Source organism: Zingiber officinale, chromosome 3A (assembly GCF_018446385.1).
Source record: "Zingiber officinale cultivar Zhangliang chromosome 3A, Zo_v1.1, whole genome shotgun sequence".
Lineage (NCBI taxonomy): Eukaryota > Viridiplantae > Streptophyta > Magnoliopsida > Zingiberales > Zingiberaceae > Zingiber > Zingiber officinale.
The window spans coordinates 20,430,391-20,455,805 of NC_055990.1; the positions used below are offsets into that span (position 1 = coordinate 20,430,391).

General features: G+C 35.5%; 2 protein-coding genes across 2 annotated transcripts; both read left to right on the top strand.

The window, feature by feature from the left end:
* The first annotated feature begins 287 nt into the window (after positions 1-287).
* LOC122051308 (probable magnesium transporter NIPA6) lies at positions 288-3,974 on the top strand. The gene is made up of 9 exons (XM_042612367.1): positions 288-629; positions 723-779; positions 859-949; positions 1,044-1,204; positions 1,334-1,461; positions 1,535-1,672; positions 2,576-2,668; positions 2,746-2,860; positions 3,457-3,974. Exons 2-9 carry the CDS (start codon positions 770-772, stop codon positions 3,585-3,587), a joined length of 867 nt encoding a protein of 288 aa, XP_042468301.1. The 5' UTR covers positions 288-629; positions 723-769; the 3' UTR covers positions 3,588-3,974.
* A 12,619-nt stretch (positions 3,975-16,593) lies between these two features.
* Positions 16,594-17,268, top strand: LOC122051309 (30S ribosomal protein S17, chloroplastic-like). The gene has a single exon (XM_042612369.1). The coding sequence runs from the start codon at positions 16,658-16,660 to the stop codon at positions 17,105-17,107; it is 450 nt and encodes a 149-aa protein (XP_042468303.1). The 5' UTR covers positions 16,594-16,657; the 3' UTR covers positions 17,108-17,268.
* The last annotated feature ends 8,147 nt before the right edge of the window (positions 17,269-25,415 follow it).

Below are 25,415 nucleotides of genomic sequence, written 5' to 3' on the forward strand. Positions count from 1 at the left end.
TAATTATTAATTTTAATCCTTTTAGTTTTTATTAATAATTAATATGTAAATCAAGATAATTGTATTGAACATACCTAAGATTTTATTCAAATAGATAACTAGAAATATTGGGTGATTTTGATATTAATCAAACTTTTAAGCGGTTTTCTGAACAACGACAAGGTCATTTTGAACGTCACACGCTAATATTTTCGCCCAATTTTAAATGTATAATTATTTTCCAATTTCCTGTTTTTAGTCGTTATTTTTCTCTTTCTATATATATTCTTGGACCATCGTTTTTTTATTTCTCGTCATGTGCTTCGTCTCGCCGATTTTGTAGTCAAAAAAGGGCAATTATTTTTTCTCTCTCCCATCAAAATTTTCGCCTCTCCATCTCTCTCTTTCTCGGTCGAGCTCTGCGTGGATGCGTGGAGATCCTAGACTTGTGCCGGCCGGCGGTAGATGAACAACGGACGCCGCCGCCGGAGCAATGGACGAAGCGGCGCCCACGGCGGGGTCCTCCCAGATCTTCGCCGACAACCTCAAGGGCTTCATACTCGCCGTCGCCTCCAGCGCTTTCATCGGCGCCAGCTTCATCATCAAGAAAAAGGGTCTGAAGCGTGCCGGCGCCTCCGGCTCCCGTGCTGGTATGCGATCCGCCTTTCCTTCCTTTCTGGCGCTCTAGCCTCCCTCCAAAAAAAAAATCGAATGAAGGAACGTGCTTTTTTTGGCTGTTTAAGGCGTAGGTGGGTATGGATATTTGTTGGAGCCTCTATGGTGAATCGGGATGGTCACCAGTAAGCCCTCCTTTCCTTCAATTGCTCTCCTCATCCTTTTTTTTGTTGTCTATGGAAAAATTGTTGCTTTTTCTCGCAGTGATAGTTGGTGAAATTGCGAATTTTATCGCATACATCTTTGCCCCAGCTGTTCTTGTTACACCACTGGGTGCCTTGAGCATCATTGTCAGGTAAGAGATGCCGAATCTCGAAGATCTAGGGGTACAGCTACAGCTTTTAATTAATATTAGAAAATAGCTTTCGGCTGAGAAATGGTGGATACAGTGCTGTTTTGGCCCATTTCATTCTGAATGAGAGGTTGCAGAGGATGGGAGTCTTAGGCTGCGTGCTCTGCATTGTTGGTTCGACAGTCATCGTTCTCCATTCCCCACAGGAGAAGACGCCGAGCTCTGTTGAGCAAATTTGGGATTTGGCAACCCAACCAGGTATGCTGCTGCAATAATTCTGTGCTTGGTATACTGTAAATATAATTTAGATGGTTTTGCAATCCAATCTCCCTGCTATGTTTTCATGTAAATTTGTATCTGATGCATGATATATTGCTTGTTTTCCAGCCTTTCTTTTGTACACAGCATCTGCGGTTGCAGTTTCCCTGGTGCTCATGTTACATTGCGCACCACGATTTGGGCAAACAAATATAATGGTTTACTTGGGTATTTGCTCTGCTATTGGATCTCTGACGGTAATGATTCTATGATCATTGTTGTGTTGGCTTTTTCTTCGTTTTGCTTAATTTAAATTCATTAGTTGTGCAGGTGATGAGTATTAAGGCCATAGGAATAGCAATCAAGCTCACATTAGATGGAATCAACCAAGCTGGCTACTTCCAGACATGGGTTTTCGCTATGCTGGCAATTTCCTGCATTGTAGTTCAATTGAATTACTTGAACAAGGTCCAACGTCACCAAGTGAAAATTACCACTTACAATACATTACTCACTGCCAACTATTATTTTATTTCTCTCCTCAGTTGTTCTTAGACTACTCTTATATGTTGGTTTACTAAATAGCACTCCTCACAAATAGGTGGGATGCTTTCAGTTGTGCACTGGTTTAACCAGTCATGCTTATATTCCAAATCACACTGAATTTCTGCTTGTTTTCTATTTAATTGTTCTTAGACTACCCATATATATATGTTTATAGGATAATACTCATCCCAATTAGGTGGTTTGCTTTGATGCTTTCCAAGCTATACTGATTTAACCAGTAATGTGTATACTTCAGATCTGAAGAATCACTATTACTTGAAGTCACTTTATTTTTTCTTTTAATATGCACGTTGCATGTACTTGAACATGTATGGCATCTGTCAAGAAGTAAATTATGATCATATATAACCAAGGCGGGCCTCTATTTTTCTTTCATTTTAGCATTGTATAGTTATCTTCTTTCATTTGATCAGTTACCTTTTTTTTTTTTTTGGTACACCAAGCTTGATACACTGGCTTGTTTGTTCACTTACATAAGGTCCAGATCAAGACTGCAAGCGACTATAAATAGGTGCTAAAAAAACTGCAACTTCTGTATTTGGTATATTTTTTGAACAAAGCATAGACAACCTAAGTAAATAATAATACTGGAGATGAAGGAATCTATTTCTTATGCTGAGTTTTGTTGTATGAGTGCTGGAACTAAATTAGTTTGCATTAATGTATATTGCATTTTCAATTTGCATTCTATGAGAAAAAACTAATAAGATATTTTTCTCTCTTAAACTCTTGCTCACTTTAACAGTTTTCCCTATAACTTACCAACTACTGTGTTTTTCTCATTCCTTTTTCTTTGCCATGCAGGCATTAGATACTTTTAATACTGCCGTTGTTTCTCCTGTCTACTATGCCATGTTCACAATTCTTACTATATTAGCAAGTGCCATTATGTTCAAGGTACTTAATACAGAACCACTGGTATGTTTTGTGCCTTTATTGAGGTTTGCCTAATCCTCTCTTCTTTCCACATCCAGGATTGGTCTGGGCAAAGTGCAAGCAATATCGCATCTGAGATTTGTGGGCTTGTTACTGTAATTTCTGGCACCACAGTGTTACATTCTACAAGAGATCCAGATCCACCTTCCTCAGGTAATCTCTGATCACATAAGTAGACATTAATTGGCATGCTCCTTCAGACTAGTTTTTTTGTTCTTTCATTCGTCCAATGGCAGTTTCAACTCACTTTCTATATACTGTCAATGCTTTTTTTACACAATGCCATTTTGTATTTCGTACCAATTCACTTAGTGCAATTTTAGTTCATTAACATCTTGACATGTAAAAAAAGTTTTAGGATATTGTTAGTTATAGAAAGATATTAACTTCACAATGGATTTGTTTTACGTCACATTTGGGAATTTTTTGGGTTCTATTTTGTAGACTATAAGTTAAGACATAACATAATGAGTGAGTTCCAAGTGCTAGTTTTGCTATGATTAAAGCATTCATTTCCTCAAGTTGCATCTTTCATTCGCTCCAAGTTAATGCCTCTATTCATTATATGCCTTGGTCCTTTGTATAAACTTCTTGAATCTATGACACAGACATAACAGAGAATTCTGTGGATTTGAATAAAAAGCTTATTTATGTACATCTTTGTTCCAATTAAGGAAAATTATATGCAACTTTTTTCTTTGACATATTCCCCATCCCCTCATCATGGAACTTTTTGTTTAAACTCTCAGATTTATACACGCCCCTCTCTTCCCAAATATTTTGGCACGTCCAAGGAAACGGTGAACTGGGAAAGTTCAAGAACGACGATCTGTTGTCTGGGGAATTTGTTGCTGTGGTGCGGCAGGACTACTTCATATAGTCTTACAACAAATGGCTAGTTCCGTTTCCACGCAAAGCATCCTAAAGCCATGCCAAATCTCTAAAGATAGTCTTGAATCCTTGAAGTTTACCTTCAACCACCAATGTTCTCTAGTGGAAATACGAAATATGATGATCTTGTGTTTTGGTTGTAGGTATACTTTGCAGTAGCCATGTAGATTTTTTGATTGTCGATCGAGTTGTTGATATCTATGATTATGCTAGGTTTGGACTAACCCTGGATATGATCAGAGTGGTGAGTGATTCCATATTTCCTTGTGTAATTTAGTTGTACAGTTCAAATTCGTTAACTCTCTCTCAAGGGAGTTTATGAACTAGTTTCATGTTTGCAAGTCTATTAGTTCTTATTGCAATGTCTTATCGCAAAGATGAGTCCTCTTCATAAAACCATTAAAAATTTTGTTATTTTTTTCCATTGAATTTTCAAAAAAGGGTTTTGTTTGATCTCAAAAATAGCTCGTGTGCCTAAGCGCCCGAGACCTATCCTACAAGTCGGTGCGGGTATTCTAGGTATACTTAAAGACATTAGAAGTAAAATATATTGGCTAGTGATTCGAGATCTTTAGGCTCTGTTTACTTGGAAGAATGGAAAGTAAAATTAAGGAAACTTTTTCACGGTGGAAAAGTTTCTGTCGTTTATTTCATTAAAATTTTTCGAAAGAAAAGTAACGCAATCCATCAGTGGATAATTTTGGAGCCAAAATCGATCACCTCAAAATCGGACGGAAAGCAGCGGATGGAAAAAAAAATGACGCATGTACCTCTTTTGCATTAACAAAATTACATCATATACTAAAAAAAATACCGCATGTAGTCTTTTTAACTCACAAAATTACACTATGTACCAAAAAAATGACGCATGCACCCTTTTTTATTTACAAAATTACATCACAAGTATTCACCTTCCTCTATCAAGGTAAACAAGTGTGCAAAGGAAAAGATTTTTTCACCCTTTCTTTTCTCTTCCTCCAAAGATAACTTTCTATCGTTGATTCCTTTCTTTTCCTCATCCACACTCTAGAGTAAACATAGCATTAGTTTTCTATCGGAAAGGATATTGAAAGTCTTTGCCCTTTAGTAAGTATTGCTTTAGAATGAAACTTCAACTAGGTGTGTTCATGTAGTTCAACTTAGCTCGATTCGAACCACATTTGCATTGAATTTTGGCTTTGAGCAATCAAAATTTTACTTACAAAAAAGGTAATATTGTGATTTCTTTTAAAAAAATTAAAGCAAATTAAAATTTTAATTATCTATATTTCAATTTAAATATCCTCAAAGCATTATCTATTTGATCAAATGCCTCATCCTAGGGATGTAAATGAATCAAACGATTCACGAATTATTCGAAACTTGATTTGATAAAAAATTCGTTAGAGTTCATTTATTTAGCTTATCGAGCTGAGCTCGAGCTCGATTTCGATCTTGATAATTTTATCGAGCTCGAGTTTAAGGATATTCGGCTTGTGAGCTCACGAACATGTTCGTTTATAGGCTCACGAGCTCAGCTCGTTTAAAGGGCTCGAGCTCGACTCATTTAAAGGGCTCGAGAACATGTTCATTTATAGGCTCGTGAACTCCGACTCGAACTTGGCTCGTTTAAAGAGTCCGAGAACATGCTCGTTTATAAGCTCGTGAACTCAGGCTCGAGCTTAGCTCGATTAAAGGGCTCACGAAGATGTTCAATGGTGTCAGGGTCGTCTCAACTGGTTTGGAGGGACTAGGTAAATTTTTATTTTTAAAAAACAATATTAATTTATTTTATATATTTTTTTTAGATGAAAAAATTAATTAAAAATTTATATTTAAGCCTGATAATATTTTTTTTTGATAAAATTGTTAAATTATTTATTTTTTATGAGATATTATTGAACATAAATAAAATTTTATTAATTTTAATTTTAAAAACTTTTTTCCGATAACTTTATATTAACAAATCTTATTAGTAGTATTATAAGTTATGCATGTATAAACAATGGTTTTTAATATCTCACGTATTGATTTTAATTTGAATTTATTATTTATATATTTTTTTTCTAAAGTATTATCCTCTAAGAAAAATTTAAGTGAATTTTCATTTACATTTTCAATTGATTCTTTTAGTTTTTGGTTTTTAATATCTCACGTATTGATTTTAATTTGAATTTATTATTTATATTTTTTTTTTCTAAAGTATTATCCTCTAAGAAAAATTTAAGTGAATTTTCATTTACATTTTCAATTGATTCTTTTAGTTTTTATTTTTAATATTAATAAAAATCTATATAGTTCATATTTTTGATTGAATAATACATTTTTAATATCTGAAATCAATTTAATGTTTAAAAAAACTAATATACTATTTTGTATCAAATCGAATGAATAAAAATCCTTATTATATATTCTTATCTAAAAAGGGAAGAAAGAACAAAGACACGAGAACACTAATGAGAAAATAAAAATTATGAGATTACCAATAATTATTAGGATGTATGATTTTTTAGAGATCAACGTAGAAAAGGAAGAATTATATGGGATTTTTAAAAAAATAAGATATACAATTGAAAAAAAATAAATAAAATTAGAATAATTTAAAATTTAAAATTTAAAAATTTAAAATTTAAAAATTTAAAATTGATATTTTTTAAATTGATCTAAATTTAAGGATGAATATTTTTAATATATATATATATATATATATATATATATATATATATATATATGATCCGGCGGTAAGATGGGGCCCCGTCCTGTAAAAAGTTCTAATCCACGTGGAAGGTCAAAGTCAACGATTAACGCCGTGAGTATCCGGCCAAGCGGACGGTCTGCCTTAAGCATGGCTCAAGCGTGTGCGTCCGATTCTGCATTACAGCTCGGCCTGATGTCGAGCTTCCGACGCTCAGAAGACTCAAGCATGGCTCAAGCGTGTGCGTCCGATTCTGCATTACAGCTTGGCCTGATGTCGAGCTTCCGACGCTCAGAAGACTCAAGCATGGCTCTAGCGGGGAGGAAGGAGGGTCGAGCGACCCACTCGCTCGGTCAAACGGGGGGCGCATCCTTGGCCTGGCAGATAGGGTTTCTTCGCTTGGTAAGATGGAGCCGAGACAATGGGATGATTGCCCGAGCCGACCTCCCGCTTGGCCTGGCCATGCAACCCCGGTCCTTCGACTCAGGAGGCCCTGGCGAAATAATAAAATAAGATCCTAGATAAATTTTTAATAATATATAATTATCTACAATGACTACTTCTAGCATTTCTATTTGCAAAATCTTTTATAATATTATCAGTTTCAAGATTTTCCAAGATGTCTTTTTCAATACATAAAATTGTCAATCCATTAATCTTTCTTGAGACATTGACGATCTCATATATGTTTTTAATACGACAATTTACCAAAAGGCGCACTTGAAAATCGGAATTTACCAAAAGGCGTACACTACTTTGGTATTTAGAGCGCACTTTTTTAAAAGTATTTCCTATTTTACCCTCCTGATAATTTGACTTTTTCTATTGTTTTTCTTTTCTTCATTATATTTCACTCACTTCTCTCTCTCCTCTGTCGGCAGAATATAGGAATAACATTAGTCAATCTTTAATCACATTTTAATACATTTGAAAAAGCCAAAATAAATAATGGACACCATATTTGGACTCCTTGCAATTTTAGAAATCCACAGGAACTGAAATGGGTGCAATCGGAGCTTTCTAGGTCCACTGATGGACCTAGACAGCTCCGATTGCACTCATTTCAGTTTCTATGGATTTCTAAAATTACAAGGAGTTCAAATATGGTGTACATTATTTATTTTGGCTTTTTATATATGTTAACAAGCAAAATCAAAGAATCGGCATAAAAGCCCATGTTGGGCCTGATATGAGTCCATATCAGGCCCAATGTGGGCTTTTTTGTCGATTTTTTGATTTTACTTGTTAACATCTATAAAAAGCCAAAATAAATAATGGACACCATATTTGAACTCCTTGCAATTTTAGAAATCCATAAATGAAATGGGTCGGAGCTCTGGGTCCATCGGTGGTTTGAGAACCCACCGATCGACCTGAAGCTCCGATCGACCCATTTCTGTGGATTTATAAATTGCAAGATATGGTCAATTCAATTTCATAGGGAAATTCGGTCGGTTCGGTTGGTTGAAAAGAAATTCTCTTTCTTCGATTTTCGGGCTATTCGGTTTGATTTTGACCGAATGCTCACCCCTATGACTTTTTCTACCATTTTTCTTTTGTTCACTATATTTCTCTCTCTTATCTTTTTTGTATCGACAGAACATATAAATAACATTAGTCAATTTTTTTAATAATATTTTAAAACATTTGAAGAAGCAAAAAAATAATGAACACCATATTTTAACTCCTTATAATTTTAGAAATTCATGGAATAAATGGTATAATCGGAGCTTTCTAGGTCGATCAGTGGGTTTCGGTCAAAACCCACTGATGGACCTAGAGAGCTACGATCGCACCTATTTCAGTTTTTATAGATTTCTAAAATTGCAAGGAATTCAAATATGATGCCCATTATTTATTTTGACTTTTCATAGATGTTAACATGCAAAATCAAAGAATCGACAAAAAGCCTCATATTGGGCCTGATATGGACTCAAATCAGGCCCAACGTGGGCTTGATATGAATCGATATTAGGCCCAATGTGGGCCTGATATGATCCATATCAGGCCCAACGTGGGCTTTTTTTACCGATTCTTTGATTTTACATGTTAATATCTATGAAAAGTCAAAACAAATAATGGACACCATATTTGAACTCCTTGCAATTTTAGAAATCCATAGAAACTGAAATGGGTGCGATCGGAGTTCTCTAGATCCATCAGTGGGTTTTGACCGAAACCCACTGATCGACCTAGAGAGCTCCGATTACACTCATTTTAGTTCCAGTGGATTTCTAAAATTACAAGGAGTTCAGATATGATATTCATTATTTATTTGACTTTTAATAGATATTATTAATATCTTTTTATTTTTATTTTTTTTATTTTTTATTGTTACTAGGCCTGATATCTCCCATATCAGGCCCACATTGGGCCTGATATGGGGAGATATCAGGCCCACATTGGGCCTGATATGAAGAGATATCAGGCCCAACGTGGGCATGATATCTCTTCATATCAGGCCTAAACAAAAAAAAAGGAAAAAAAGGAAAGAGAGATTTAGGGTTTTTCAAAACCTCTGGTCCACCACTAGGAGTGCCAAAAATAATAATTGACACCATATTTTCACTCCTTGTAATTTTAGAAATTCATAGAAACTGAAATGGGTGCAATCGGAGCTTTCTAGATCGATCAGTGGGTTTCGGTCAAAACCCACTGATGGACCTAGAGAGCTCCGATTGCACCCATTTCAGTTTCTATGGATTTCTAAAATTGCAAGGAGTTCAAATATGGTGTCCATTATTTATTTTGGCTTTTTATAGATGTTAACAAGCAAAATCAAAGAATCGACAAAAAAACCCACATTGTGCCTTATATGGACTCAAATTAGGTCCAACATGGGCCTGATATGGAATGATATCAGGCCCACATTGGGCCTGATATGGAATTGATATGGAATGATATCAGGCCCACGTTGGGCCTGATATGATTCCATATCAGGCCCAACGTGGGCTTTTATTTCGATTTTTTGATTTTGCTTGTTAACATCTATAAAAAAGCCAAAATAAATAATGGACACCATATTTGAACTCCTTGTAATTTTAGAAATCCATAGAAACTGAAATGGGTGCAATCGGAGCTCTCTAGGTCCATCAGTGGGTTTTGACCGAAACCCACTAATCGACCTAGAAAGCTCCGATTGCATCCATTTTAGTTCCTGTGGATTTCTAAAATTGCAAGGAGTTAAAATATGGTGTCCATTATTATTTTTGGCACTTCTAGTGGTGGACCAGAGGTTTTGAAAATCCTAAATCTCTCTTTATTTTTTTTTTTGTTGTTACTAGGCCTGATATCTTCCATATCAGGCCCACATTGGGCCTGCTATGGGGAGATATCAGGCCCAGATTGGGCCTGATATGAAGAGATATCAGGCCCAACGTGGGCATGATATCTCTTCATATCAGGCTTAAACAAAAAAAAAAAAAAAAAGAGAGAGATTTAGGGTTTTTCAAAACCTGGAGTGCCAAAATAATAATTGACACCATATTTTCACTCCTTGCAATTTTAGAAATCAATAGAAACTGAAATGGGTGCAGTGAGTTTCGCTCAAAACCCATTGATGGACATAGAGACCTCAGATTGTAACCATTTCAAGTCCGCGATTCCTATCCATGTCATCCTTTACGTTATTTTGAATTCCAATTCCGTTGGCTCCACTCCGTTGCTCCAAATCAGGTCCACATTGGGCCTGATATGGAATGATATCAGGCCCACGTTATGCCTGATATGATTCCATATCAGGCTCAACGTGGACTTTTTTACCGATTCTTTGATTTTACTTGTTAACCTCTATAAAAAGTCAAAATAAATAATGGACATCATATTTGAACTCCTTACAATTTTAAAAATCCATAGAAACTGAAATTGGTGCAATCGGAGCTCTCTAGGTCAATTAGTGGATTTTGACCGAAACCCACTAATTAGAAAGCTCCGATTGCACCCATTTCAGTTTCTATGAATTTCTAAAATTTCAATAAATTCAAATATGGTGTCCATTATTTATTTTTGACATTCCTAGTAGTCGACCAGAGATTTTGAAAAACCCTAAATCTCTCCTTTTTTTTTTTTATTTTTTGTTGTTACTTGGCCTGATATCTCCCATATCAGGCCCACATTGGGCCTGATATGGGGAGATATCAGGCCCATATTGGGCCTGATATGAAGAGATATCAGGCCCAACGTGGGCATGATATCTCTTCATATCATGCCAAAACAAAAAAAAAAGGAAAAAAAAAAGAAAGAGAGATTTAGGGTTTTTCAAATCTCTGGTCCACCACTAGGAGTGCCAAAAATAATAATTGACACCATATTTTCACTCCTTGCAATTTTGGAAATCCACAGGAACTGAAATGGGTGCAATCGGAGCTTTCTAGGTCGATCAGTGGGTTTCGGTCAAAACCCACTGATGGACCTAGAGAGCTCCGATTGCACCCATTTCAGTTTCTATGGATTTCTAAAATTGCAAGGAGTTCAAATATGGTGTCCATTATTTATTTTGGCTTTTTATAGATGTTAACAAGCAAAATCAAAGAATCGACAAAAAAGCCCACATTGGGCCTGATATGGACTCAAATCAGGCCCAACGTGGGCCTGATATGGAATGATATCAGGCCCACGTTGGGCCTGATATGATTCCATATCAGGCCCAACGTGGGCTTTTATGCCGATTCTTTGATTTTGCTTGTTAACATCTATAAAAAGCCAAAATAAATAATGTACACCATATTTGAACTCCTTGTAATTTTAGAAATCCATAGAAACTGAAATTAGTCCATCAGTGGGTTTTGACCGAAACCCACTGATCGACCTAGAAAGCTCCGATTGCACCCATTTCAGTTTCTGTGGATTTCTAAAATTGCAAGGAGTCCAAATATGGTATCCATTATTTATTTTGGCTTCTTCAAATGTATTAAAATGTGATTAAAGATTGACTAATGTTATTCCTATATTCTGCCGATAGAGGAGAGAGAGAAGTGAGAGAAATATAATGAAGAAAAGGAAAACAATAGAAAAAGTCAAATTATCAGGAGGGTAAAATAGGAAATGCTTTTAAAAAAGTGCGCTCTTTGGTAAATACCAAAGTAGTGTACGCCTTTTGGTAAATTCAGATTTTCAAGTGCGCCCTTTGGTAAATTACCGTTTTAATAATTTTAATTTTGAAAAACTCCTTTCAGCCATGCTACTGTAACATGTATAGTCATCAAAATTCTATAAGCAATTGCTACATTGGGATAACAATCTACACTTTGAACAAATTCAAGAATATCAATTGCAGACATTATCATATTTGGTAAAGTCGTTTGTAATATTTTTAATTCAGTAAATAAATCATCTAACTTAACATCTGATGAGTTGTCATGAGTTAGAGTATATTTTAAATTGACACAATATTTTCTCAATTCATCATCATCCAAAGTTCTTAATGCTTTTGAATCAAATAAAAAGCCAAATATATTTTCAAAGGTTTTCATTTGCTCGAATCTACATTTTAAAGAAGTAATTGCCATGTCCACAACAATAATAAAATAATCAATTCTAAAAGACTCTTCTAATGATAGTGAAGCTTCATCATCTTCTCTTTCATTAAATTGTCTTTTCTTAAAAATACGACGTTTTGTTGCAAATATTGGCTCTATATTCATATCTAATGCAAGACTCTTAGCAATAGTCAAACTTGCAGCATAACATCATTCCTATACTTTTCAAAAAATGAGATTACACCTTCTAATTGTTTCATGGCAGAGTCAATGCATATAGATTTTGATTGTAATTTCTTACTCACCATGTTTATAACAAATAAGATATCATACCAAATGACCATACCAACTAAAAATTCAAAATTTTCGATTGAATTAACTAAACTTTCAACTTCACTTATTGACTTTGCATCATCACAAATATTATTTAATTCAAGTAAAGATGCTCTCACTTCCACAATTTGAAATTTAATAGCTTGAACACTTTTAATACGACTTTCCCAACGAGTATTCGATAAAGATTTGACAGTTAATCCCTTCACATTATTAAGTAAAATTTTCCATCTCTTAGGAGAACTTGAAAGTAATGTATATATGCGTTGCACTACTCCAAAAAAAGAAACAGCTTTAACACAAGAATGTGTCATATCACTAAGAGTTAGATTAAGACTATGACAAGCACATGACATGTACAACGCTCTTGGATTTATTTCAAGTAACCTCTTTTGAACTCTTTGGTGTTTTCCTTTCATATTGGAACCATTATCATAACCTTGACCTCTAATATTTTCGATATTAAGATCAAGTGATTTTAACACATTTTGTAATTCGTTAAAAAGTCCTAAACCAGATGTATCATCTACTTTTAGAAACTCTAAAAAGTACTCCTCTATTTTCACTTTATTACCTGACATATTAACACAACGTACTATAAAAGTCATTTGTTCTTGATGGCTTATATCTGGGATAATGAATTTCATTACTTTGAATACGTCTAATATGATCTTGCATCACATAATCAAATTCAGCAATCATTTCAATCAACCCCAAAAAATTTCCATTATTGTCTTGATAAAGTTTTTCATTAGATCCTCGAAAAGCAAAACAACGTTTAGAAAGACATTTTACAGTTGCTATTATTCTTGTTATAACTTGTCTCCAACGCTCTTTTTCTTTAAAAATTTCTCGTTATAAGTCTTTATCAATTGTTAGATTTTTATCTAATCGCATTCTTAATTCATTTCAAGTGTTCATGTTAGTTATATGTTCAATAGCATTTTCATGTTCTTTAAGTCGTTCACTAAGATGTTTCAATCTCTAAATCCATCCTTTACTAATGAACTTCTATTGTTTTCATATTTAAACAACTTGCAACAAAAGCAATAAACTTTATCTACATATTTACTGTAAACCAAGCACTTTCAGTCTTTTATTTCTCCATTACTTAAATGTCTAGAATAATAAGCATAAGAAAAATGCCTAGAAGTATCGTTCAAAGGATATACAATATTCATTTCTTTTATAGGTCCTTTTTCAACTAAAATATCACGTGCATTGTTATCAAGATTATCCCAATTTCTTAGATCATATATATCAAGTGAAGAAATAAATTGTTCATCAATGTCAATATTCTCATTGTCTACCCTATTTATAACATTTTCATACTCACTCAAATTTTTCCTTTCTTCATTAACATTGTGAATCTCATTATACTCATCTACATCATTCACAATCATAGTTGAATTTTGTACATTTTCATGAGAACTTTTAATAAAGAATTTATTAATAGTACCTCTTTGTGATTCAGTCAATTGTTCTAGTTTTTTTCTTTTTTTTCCTTTTCTCACATCCAGAAAGATGTTTTTTAGGCAACATATTATAATGTACAAAACCACAACAATTACAAAAAAAAAAAAAAGAAGATAAGATAATTCAAATTATTTCACTAGTAAAGGAATAATAGCACCTGGAATATGATATTTTTCAATATTAATGGAAATGTCCTAGGTCATTAAGTTAAGTACCTCGTCAGACAACACCTGTTAAAAGAAAATCAAATCATTATCAAATTAAAACTAATTAGTAAAATTATGGTACTTAAAGAAACAACAATACTAATTATAACAACACAAGTTCAAGCGCATAGAAACATCACCCTTTGGAAAACACATTAAAATAAATAATTCAGTTAAATAAAACTTGGCCACTTAAGAGTATCATTGTACCAACAGACTTAGCATTTCATTTCCATTTGAAAGGAGAGTTATTTTGTAATCATTCTAACATCCTAACATCAAGTCTCATTATATTTGTGCTAAATTTTTATATTAGGTTTTCAACTATAAGTCCAACTATATCCATTGCACATTGTCATTTACACTATGGATATCTGAGTTAACAAACAACAAATATGCAAAACGCAACCAGTTTTTCTTGTAACTGCATACAATGTATGCATGATCAATATGAGTTGACTAATTAAATCATTAGTTTAGCTGCATACGACCAAGAGCAATTCTTCAAGTGAGTAAACAAAAACAGTACCTTGAGAAGCTCACAAGAATTAAGTGGATACTGGAGATAAAACACACAATATAAATTAATAGTTCAAAATTAGCTTGTTAAGTACATTAGACAACATCATAGTGAGACTTCTCTTTGGCCTTATTAACTAGTTCCTAATCACTAGTACTATGCTGCAGATTTTAATGTCATTTCTGCAGCAAGTAATGCAAAAATCATTTGAAGCAGATTTTAATGCTATTTCTGCATCATGTAATGCAAAAATCATTTGAAGCAGATTTTAATGCTGCAGATTTTAATGCTATTTCTGCAGCAAGTAATGCAAAAATCATTTGAAGCAGAAACAAAGTTTAGATGTAAAGTTAAAGAAATACAATTAAATCATTAGCTTGAGTAAAGAAAAACAACACCTTGAGAAGCTTACAATTAAATCATTAGCTTAGTTGCATACAAGTATACAACCAACTAACCAAGAGCAATTCTTCAATTTTTTCACAACGACAATAGACAAGTAGACAACCAAAGCTCACAATTCAGTAGTTCACAATGAAAAATCTAATTCAATGGGTTGTATTTATCATCTCTGTAGATACAAAAATAACAGTAAAAAAAATCTTGAGAAGTGACATAGATTTGAAAGGAGAAGAAGAGATGTGATAGAAATAGCCGTTGAAGACAAGCCGTGAGTGAAAGGAGAAGAAGAGATGCGATAGGGACAGAAAATTTCAAATAGAAAAGGAGGAGAAGACATATCTTTTGAGTACTCTTTCTCGTAGGCGCAGGTGAAGGCAGCAGCCAGTAGGCGGTGCCACGGCGAGTTTTTCATCGCACAGCACAGGTGTAGGCGGCAGAAGAAAAGCCCTAAATCTAATCCTGCACTACACCTATTAAAATTTAAACATAATATTTTTTTAAAAAAAAAATTGGGCCCCCCAAAAATCAAGGCCCAGGGCCATCGCCCAGGATGGCCCTCCTCCAGGGTCGGGCCTGCGGCCATGGTGTCACCCGAAAGGCACTCATCGAACGGTTCCTCCGCTCAGCCCGGTGGAGGACAAAGAAAGCAGTTGACGATATCTTCTTAGGGACCAGTGTCGCCGACTGGTGGTATGGTTGGCGGCATGGTCAGACATAGAATCGTACGGTAGAAGCTTCCACTGTCATATCAGGGATATGCTCGTACTATTAGCGTCAGACACGTTTTTCTGACACGTCCATTCCATGTATGATTTGAGGAGCGTGCATGTCTCGGGGAGTGTGCACACGCCTCTGGGAGCGCCAATGGGGAGCCCTATATAAGGATCTCCAGATTTTGACGGAGGTATGCTCACTTCTTTACTATAGCTACAGTTTCGCTTCCTCTTTGCTCTACCTCTTTCCGTCGAAAATCTTATTCCCCCCCGGCTCGGCATTGTGCTTGCAGGTCCATGGCAGCAGGAGATCAACACCTTCGAAGTTTTCGACCAATCAACAGAAGCGTCATATCCCCAGCATCCATTGACTCAGCTCTCGGACATGATCAATATATATAGTGTAATGACAAATTACGAACCATTCCATGTGGGCCAACCCGCGACAAATTTATCGGGGCACCTAGATTTTTTTAAAAAATTTTGGTCAAGGCTCTGGATTAAATCCAGATGCCCAGACTCTATTTTTAAATTTTTAAAAATAAAAAATTTCTTAAAACATCCTTAATATATATATTATACCCCATGAGTACCTAAAATTGATTATATTGAATACTAAAACTCAAGAGCAAAGTCTGAACCATAGAGTAAAATCTTATTAACTTAAATCCATTATAATCCATCCCCTAAATTTTAAAATCTTAAACCCTATATATATATATATATGAAAAATTAGGGGCCCCAATTTTATTGGGCCCTAGGCATAAGATAAGATGACCTATGCCTTGAGCCGATATTGAATGATGTGTTGAGTTTGGAAGTTTAATATAATAGTTTGAGATGTTTAATGATGTGTTGAGTTTATATTATTTTAGTTGTTAGGTTTGTTGAATATTTATTCAAATGAGTTTCCAATCTCGCTTAATAAGCCTGCAAAACAAGCCTTAAAAACGAGTCAAAAAATAAGCTCTAAAACGAGTCCGAAAACGAGTTTGAGCTCGCTTAACGAGCCTCGTTAACTATGATAATCAAGCTAATAACAAGTCGAGCTTGAACTGTTCACAAGTTTAGTAATTTCAAAATGAGCCTAACATGAGCTTAATACTATTCGACTCGTGCACATTCTTACCTCATCCCAATCAACACAAGAAAATATAAAAACAAATATATAATAATAATAATAATAATAAAAATAAAATATAAACGATCGTGGGCGAGAAGAGGGAGCAAAGCGGCTTCTGCCCTTATCCCTTCCGCCATGTCCCTCATCTCTTCCTTCCTCCACCTCAATCTCCGCCATCCGTCTCCCTTCCTCCATGGCTCCCTCCCTCCTCTACCCAAGATCTCACCTTTCTCCTCCCCGGCCGCTCGGCCACAGCCCCCACCCTCCGCCCTCACCGTCAGGGCCATGAAGATCATGCAGGGTCGGGTGGTCTGCGCCACCAACGACAAGACCGTGGCGGTGGAGGTCATCCGCCTCGCCCCCCACCCCAAGTACAAGCGCCGCGTCCGCAAGAAGAAGAAGTACCAGGCCCATGACCCCGAGAACCGGTTCAAGGTCGGCGACTACGTCCAGCTCGAGAAATCCCGCCCCATCAGCAAAACCAAGGCCTTCGTCGCCATCCCCGTCACCGCGCGCAACGCCCCCAAGTCGGCCCAGCCTGTGCCGCTCGATCTCGATTTGCCCCCTCCAGAGTCTCAGGACTAACAGGGAAGCCCCGACATCACTCGTTGGATGTACTAAGCCCTTTGTTGTCATTAATTTCCTATTGCATGACATGTTACGGATTATTCTTGCCATCTCTAATGCACGGTGTTTCTTTACTGTATATTTTCTCTTTATTCCAAGACTTGGCTATTATCTCTTCATGTGGTTGTTTAACATTGCCTACTTTATGTATGCTATTATGTGTGTGTCCTTGTAAGCTTTTTCATGTAGGGCATTTAGTTAAATTAGGCCTCACATTGTTAAATTCATCATATCTATGTAAGCTATTTTATGCTATATATATATATATACACACATTTTTTACTATTGAAGTTTAGAGGAATGTTTGTATGTGCATTTACTTTCTAAAACCTCTGCTAGATAAGCAAGACAACCACTCAGCGAATGTCCCGGTCTTTTCTGTCTAATACGTGCTGTGGAATAAGTTCAGATGGTAGTATGTTTAACTAACAAAAAATTGCAGTTTCTTTTAATCATATGTTATATTCTTGCATCTAATGTACAATTAACTTATATTTAGCTGGTTTTGATGTCATAGTTATGTTGTGATATGATTATAGAGTACATAATATGTAGATTATCAGATCTTGATCTTTGTTTCTCTTTGATGCATGCTCTGTTAGTCCTCAATCTTTGTTTAGCATAACTTATTATCATCATCAAATTTTGTTTGCCCCAAATATTTTGGTCAACTTCATGATGTTCTTTTGCTATTGAGTTTGTGCAAGACAATATTATTACTAATATGCAAATTAATTAAATTATTTCTCTTACATCTTTCACTTTAATAGATTTGACTATTGTAATTATAGGATCTATTGGTCATTGCTGAACATATCTATACCATCTCTACACCTACTTGCTCTCGAATATTTGTTTTCCTTAATCCAACAATTTAGAAAAAAAAAAATATATCCTTAAAAGTGATATATGATAGGTAACCATACTTTAATCTATGAATCATACCTTTTTAGGTAATCATTAGTAGTTACTTTGAGGACCCTTTGATCCGACTCAAGTTTATCAAATCATTCTCGTGAATATGTTATGAGGCCTTTCCTTCAAATGTAAGATTTGTATTTAATTCATGCGATATCTATATAACATGCAGTATAGTATGCGTATAGGATAGTCAATTAATGCATAAGCTAATTGCTTTCGATGTTCTCTGTTTTACCAATCTAGTTTTTGTTCTTTGTTGTCATCTTGATTATTGTAGGTTCATTTAGGGCAGGTAATTTCCATGTATAACACAATAGTCTAAATAGGGCTCTGCAAAAAAACCGGGAAACCGAAAATCGGACCGGAACCGATAGGTTACATGTTTCGGTTTAATGGTTAACCGGTTTTTACCGGTCGGTTCGCGGTTTAGAAATTTTTTTTTTACTGGTTTTATCGATAAATCGGTAAAATCGGGAATTGACTGGTTTTCTTTTGAGAATTTTTAGTTGGGCCTTAGTTAATTAGTTTGCAAAAAAAAAAACCCCCACCCACTCCACTAAGTCCACTTACCCAAGCCTTATTATGTTATCGCTTCTCGGTTGGAATCGATTAACCGGCCGGAATTGGTTCAACCGGAACCGGTAGAACTGGTAAGAATATTGGTCGGTTAACCGGTTCTACATACAATGTGGTAAATCGGAATTAGCCGGAATTGATAAACCAGTTAACCGATTGGTTGAACATGGTTGAACATGCCTAAGTCTGAACTATTTAGCTTATAGTCCGTGATTATAGACATCATAGGCACAACATCCGTCACAATAGAAGGTTTATTTTCAGCCATAAGATTTTATCCCAAAGTTTGTGAAATAAGAGCCAAAGGAGCTAAAGCTGAAGGAAGACCAACTTCTATGTTTTGTACAAAAAGAAGACCAAGATGTGGCTACGGCTAGCAAAGCAAAGCAAACAGAGATAATACAAAAAATGAAATAAGATATAGGAGGAACTTAGAAGGGGAGCCTTGGTAGTTGGCGCAACAGTAAAGTTGTTACTTTGTGACCAAAAGATCATAGGTTCGAATCTTGGAAATAGCCTCTTGCAAAAAGCAGGGTAAGGTTGCGTACAATGGATCCTTGCTCGGGATCCTGCATAGCCGGAGCTTCGTGCACCGGGCTATCCTTTTTTATATAGGAGGAACTTAATATGTTGTTACCCTTTAGCCGTGATGTGAATGTTCAACAACACCAACGAGACAGATGGCTATCATGAGCTTCCTACGTATCTCCTAACTCTGAGTCTGCTAAGTCACAAGTTCTCTCTGGTTCTGAGGTCTCCTCTTTACAAGATGTATTTAGTCGTATTCTCCGTACAGAAAATATTGTACCTGTTCCGCTTAGTGGTGCTTTGGTAAGTCACAACACAAATTATGAACTTGGAAGATCAACTAGTCATACTGGAAACAAAGGAGGTAGTTCACAAAACTTTGGAACTTGAATGCCGAATTTAGGTAGTATTGTGTGCAACTACTGTCGTAAGCCAGGTCATATGAAGTTTGAGGGTAGAAAGCTTCAATATAAAAATCAACAAAAATACTTGCTCATATTGCATCCACTAATGCCTCTGTTAAACGGTCCTTATCTCTACAGATGAATTTGCCAAGGTCTCAAAATATCAGGAATCACTCGAGCCTTCATCTCCCTTTGTCACTACTATCGCTGATTCAAGTAAACAAAACGCATGTCTTCTTTCCTCATCCTCTAAACGGGTCATTGATTCCGGTATCATAGATCATATGACAGGTAATTCTAGCCTATTTTCTATTTTTCAATCCAAAACTAACACTTCTACTATTACTTCAATTGATGGATATCTATCTTGTGTTTGTGGGTTTGGCACAATTAATCCTACTCCTTTTCTTCCTCTATCCTTTGTCTTACATTTACCTAATTTATCTTTTAATTTGCTCTCTCTCAGTCAACTAACTCATAATCTCAATTGTTGCATCTCATTTTTTTCCTAATCATTGCTTATTTCAGGATCTGTTGACAAAGAAGATTATTCGTAAAGGACATAAGTCTGGAAGCCTCCATATTCTTAATACACCGCTCATAAATTCTTTTGCTTGCTCAAGTGTCATTTCTCCTTTCGAGGCTCATTGTAGGTTGAGACATCCATCTCTTCCTTTACTCAAATAGCTTTGTCCATAATATAGTAAGGTGTCTTCATTAGATTGTGAGTTATGTCAATTTGCAAAACATCATCATCTTAGTTCGAGTCCTAGAATAAATAAACGTGCTACTATTCCTTTTGAATTAGTTCATTTTGATACTTAGGGTCCTTGTCTTATCTTGTCTAAACTTAGTTTTAGGTATTTTATTACTTTTGTGATGATTATTCTCATGTAACTTGGTTATATTTAATGAAAAATCGTTCTAAGTTGTTTTCTTTATTTTGTGTTTTTGTGTTGAGATTAAAACATAGTTCAATATGTCCATCGATACTTTGCGAAGTGATAATGTCAAGGAATATACATTCGTTTCATTCCAATCTTATATAAGTCAGAATGATATGCTTCATAAAACCTCTTGTGTTGATACTCCGTCCCAAAATGGTGTGGCTAAATGTAAATATAGACATTTGCAAGAGCCCTTTTATTTCAAATGAATGCTCCCAAATCTTTTTGAGATGATGTAGCTTTTACATGTTTTCTCATTAATCGCATGTCATCCTTTGTTCTTTACGGTGAGATCCCTTACAAAATCCTTTTTCCCACCAAACTGTTATTTCCTGTTAACCCTAGAATATTTGGTAGCACTTGCTTTGTTCGAGATGTTCGTCCGTATATCACTAAATTAGATCCTAAGTCGTTAAAGTGCATCTTCCTTGGATTCTCGTTTTTAGAAAGGTTATAGGTGTTATTGTCCCACTATTAATAAATATCTTGTCTCAATTGATATTACTTTTATGGAAGATACACCTTATTTTCCGTCCTCACCTATTCTTGTTCGATCGTGAAAGTCGATAGGGGGGGTGAATATCGATCGAAAACATTCGTAGAGAGTACGCAGCGGAAAAGAATAAAAGCAATGCTAACACGAACCAATTTACTTAGTTCGGAGCCTTGGTCGACTCCTACTCCAAGGCTCGCACTCGTCGAGTGCTTTCGTTGGGCAATCCACTAGCAGTTTGAAAAAGTTATTACAAATGAAAGTACAGGAATGCTAGAAAACGAAATACCGACAACAATTAAGGAAAGAGAACTTTAGCAACAAGTTGTCGGAGAAGCAGCGTCGCAAGAGCACAACATAGTAGAGCAGTCATTGGAAGACGTTGTTGTCAGTTGTATTTTGCTCCAGGGCTTATCCTCCTTATATAGGAGGCTCCGGGTGCCCGGATCCTTTTCGGGCGCTTGGACTCTGACGTAGCCCAACCAACTAGAGATCTCCACGTATCGAAGCGACGAAGTGATAGAATTTGCATTCTGAGCGCCCGAACCCCTTCCGGGTGCCCGGACCCCATTTTCCAACAGCTTCAACTCCCCGCAAGAAAACGTTAGTCCGAAGGATAATGCAAATTATATTACCCTGCAAAACAAAGTATTAGCAGAGTTATAATAATCAAACAGAGTATTAATTAGATTCCGTCTCACCGAGATCAGAATTTAGTCAAGATCTCAACTTAGAGTTCCGAAATGGTTCTAAGTTGGATCGCAGTCTAAGTTCCCTTCTCGGGAACGCGTCCTCACAGTCACTCCCCTCCAGTGACTTACCTGTCAGACGTCCAGTCAGCCCTTCGACCCGTCTGGACTTCATGCCAGCTATCAGGTCAGCTCGTTGACCTAGCTGGACTTCGTGCCAAACATCCGGTCAGCCCGTCGACCTGTCTGAATTTCGCGTCAGCTATCCGGTCGGCCCATCGACCTAGTTGGGCTTCGTGCCAGACATCCGGTCGGTCCGTCGACCTATTTGGACTTCGTGCCAACTATCCGGTCGGCCCATCGACCTAGCTGGGCTTTTCCTACACACTAGGTCAAAGCGTTAGATTATAATGAAACCTACTTTGTCATTCATCAAAACCTGAGTTAGATCGTTAGTGCTAACCGCATCAACAATTCTAACTCGTCAAAGGGAGGATGATGATTTGTTGATGTATTCTATCACATTCTCTGTACTTGTCTCAGAATAGGCTCTTGTCAAGTCTTTTATTATTCAAGTCTACTCCAGGCATCAACCTCTTAATTCATGTCCTACACCTACTACTTTGTCATCGGATCATGTCTCGAGCAATGATCTTCTTATTGTGTTACGTAAAGGTAAACGTCAGTGTACTTATTGTACTTCTTTTATTTCTTATAGCAGTTTGTCGTTTTTCTCATGTTTTTCTTTTGCTTCACTTGACTCTATTTCTATTCCTAAAATTGGCTCCGATGATATGTTAATTTTGAGAAAAAAAGAATATCTTCTTTATTATTGAAGAGTAGACACAAATTAGAATCTATCTTAGCTATAATTAGGCTAATTAATAAATTTGCATAATAGACCTATATATATTACCTAATATATATTATATATAATACTCACCAAAGTGCACTATTCCATTCTCTGTCTTAGACTTCTAGTGTTAAGTTGGGGCTTATCCTTCTCTTTTACCTCTGAGGCGGGGACAGAATGTTGCTATAAGCCTATTCTTGTAGTTATTTTTTATTACATTGTATATTATCTATCTAAACAAGGAACGTCCCACGAAAGTCTAGACCATGATGGTGTGCAAATATGCAGTTTACACCGTATGTTTGATATTAGCTTGTGTTTTACTGGCTTCTCTCTTCTATCTACCTCACATAGTCACATTACATTTTAATCTCATCTTTTCAATCATGTTATATGGATATTGGTTCTCTTGGAAGGTTTTTCTTTGAATCATTCAGTACTCGTCTCCTTGTTGAAAACTATCAGCTTCTTCAAACAACAGATAGTTGGTGATCTAAAATTGTGTATCTACCCAGATGCTGTTCATCCAGATTTTACTATTCTAACCCCTCAATATGCTTTAATTTCTTATAAATTCATGGCTGCTCCTCTTGTGCACCATCCTGTTCAGAAGAAAAGAGAAGAAGGTATCCTATGGTAACTTTTAAGGTGCATTTAAATCACTGTAACTGAGGCTTTCTATTTCTTTTTTCTTACTACATGTATCGATGATTATTTTAAGAGAGACTTCCATTCACAAAAGGGATTATAGATTGGTGAAGTACTTCATTATTCAAGTTTTATAGGTGGCCTAATGCAAATTTTGATTGTACACTGTGGGTTTCACAAACTTGTGATAGTGGTTCTTGGTGTTTGAGTTGTTGGGTTTTACCTTTGTTGAAGAATTGGTGGTTTTGATCTCTAAGGGCGGATATTTCGTGCATTAAATTGATACATAGTCAATCTTTTTGGGATTGGTTCAGGTTTGATTTATATCCCGTGAGATTGGTAATTAAATTAAACCAATCAATAATTATATCACATAAGAACCATAATTTTTAACATGTATTCGGTCATTGTCTTTATTTATCATTTAGGAATGTTAGACATTATAATTAGTTCCTAAGTAAATATTATATTATTGAGTAGATTAGCAGCTATTATGTATTTAATGATTTTTTTAATTAAAATTGAGTTTAAATTGAGGTAAATCAAAACTGAACTAGCTTCGGCTGATACTTCTAAACTGGAAAAAAAAAATCAATTTGGATTTAAAAAATATGCTATTATTCAAAACAAAGCACATGAGCTTTACACTTTCACTAATCAAATGGTAGCATAGGATCCAAAGGCTCTAGGGTTCAGAAAAGAAAAATTATAAATTAGAATGCCATTCTGATTTTTGCTCATGATTCTTCTCTTCTTGAATTGTAATATTTACTAAAGAAATTATTAAGATTGCTCTTCGTTTCAGTTTTGAGACATCTAAGGGAATGTTGCTCCCCATAAACTTCTTCTTCTTCTTCTTTGATTTGTCCTCCTAATCGGTCCCATTGCTACATGTTGTTTCGATCAGTAATCACATAAAACTCAGTAGAGAGTCAAGATCTATGACTAAGAGCATGGTCCAGTTGGTCGATAAATTCCATCTTGGTAGCTTTTTTTGCATGATTATGTTGCTATCTTCAATGCAGATTGGATTTACATGGACATGGTCCATTGGAAAAACATCTTTCCATTAATTTCTGTTTGTCATACTCAACTTTGCATAGGCAAAAAGAAGGTGGTCACACAGCTATTAACTGCAGGTGGATATCAGAATATCCACCTCTTAAAGTTTCTGTCCCTCCTGGTCTATCATACAAGTAATTCCCAACGCCCTCCTAGAAGGGAGATAAATTACGATATCAAACGATCTCCTAGACGTGAGAACTTATTCCGCAAGGGAATGCATCCCAAGTAATTCAAACCTTTCTTCTGTAATGTAAATTTATCATCTGAGTATGGATTTAGTCATGCTCGTGGAGGCAATTTTCGTATGACTCTTTTATAGTAAACGATGATTATATTCATCTTAGACATCTTTTATAATTTATTTTTAGATTATATGAAAGAAGGTAAATTATATAATCGATTTATAATTGACTGTTAAATAGTTAGAAGATGGATTTTTTTTTATATAGAGGATATAATTTGTTTTTAGATTATATGAAAGAAGGTAAATTATATAATCGATTTATAATAGACTGTTAAGTAGTTAGAAGATGAATTTTTTTTTTATATATATATAGAGGATATGTGTCCGTTAAAAATTGATCTTTATCGCACCCTTTGGAGATAATTCCCGTGTGACTTTTGAGTTGCACTAAGGTTCTAGGTTTTATTTAATTGCTAGCTATAGTTTGACTATTGAAAAATTAAAGTTTGGTTGCCGGTGAGGGGGTGTGGGTTTGTCCCTCTCAAGCAGCTCGATGGAAAGTTCGAGTCGAACTGAAATGGACTCGATGGGCTTTGATTATGATGGGGATTTTCTATCAACTATCTCGTGATATATTAATAATTTGTGATACGATTTGATAATACATTTAATGCTCAGTCATTGTCACATCTAATGTGGGATTAGCTACCGCATTAATGTGTCTAACAAATGATTCGAATTTCACCGAGGTCTAACAAATGTCCATCATTTTGTATTGTTTCTTCAGTCTCTTTCAAGGAATTAAGAACCTCTTTAAGTTGATGAAGATCTCTAATATATATATTGGAGAAACTTAGAATATCTATCGTGAATACTTAAGAGACAACATGAACATCTTACCATTTACCGTTAGATCATAGATCTATATTCAACTTTGTAAAGATTTATCGAATCTAAC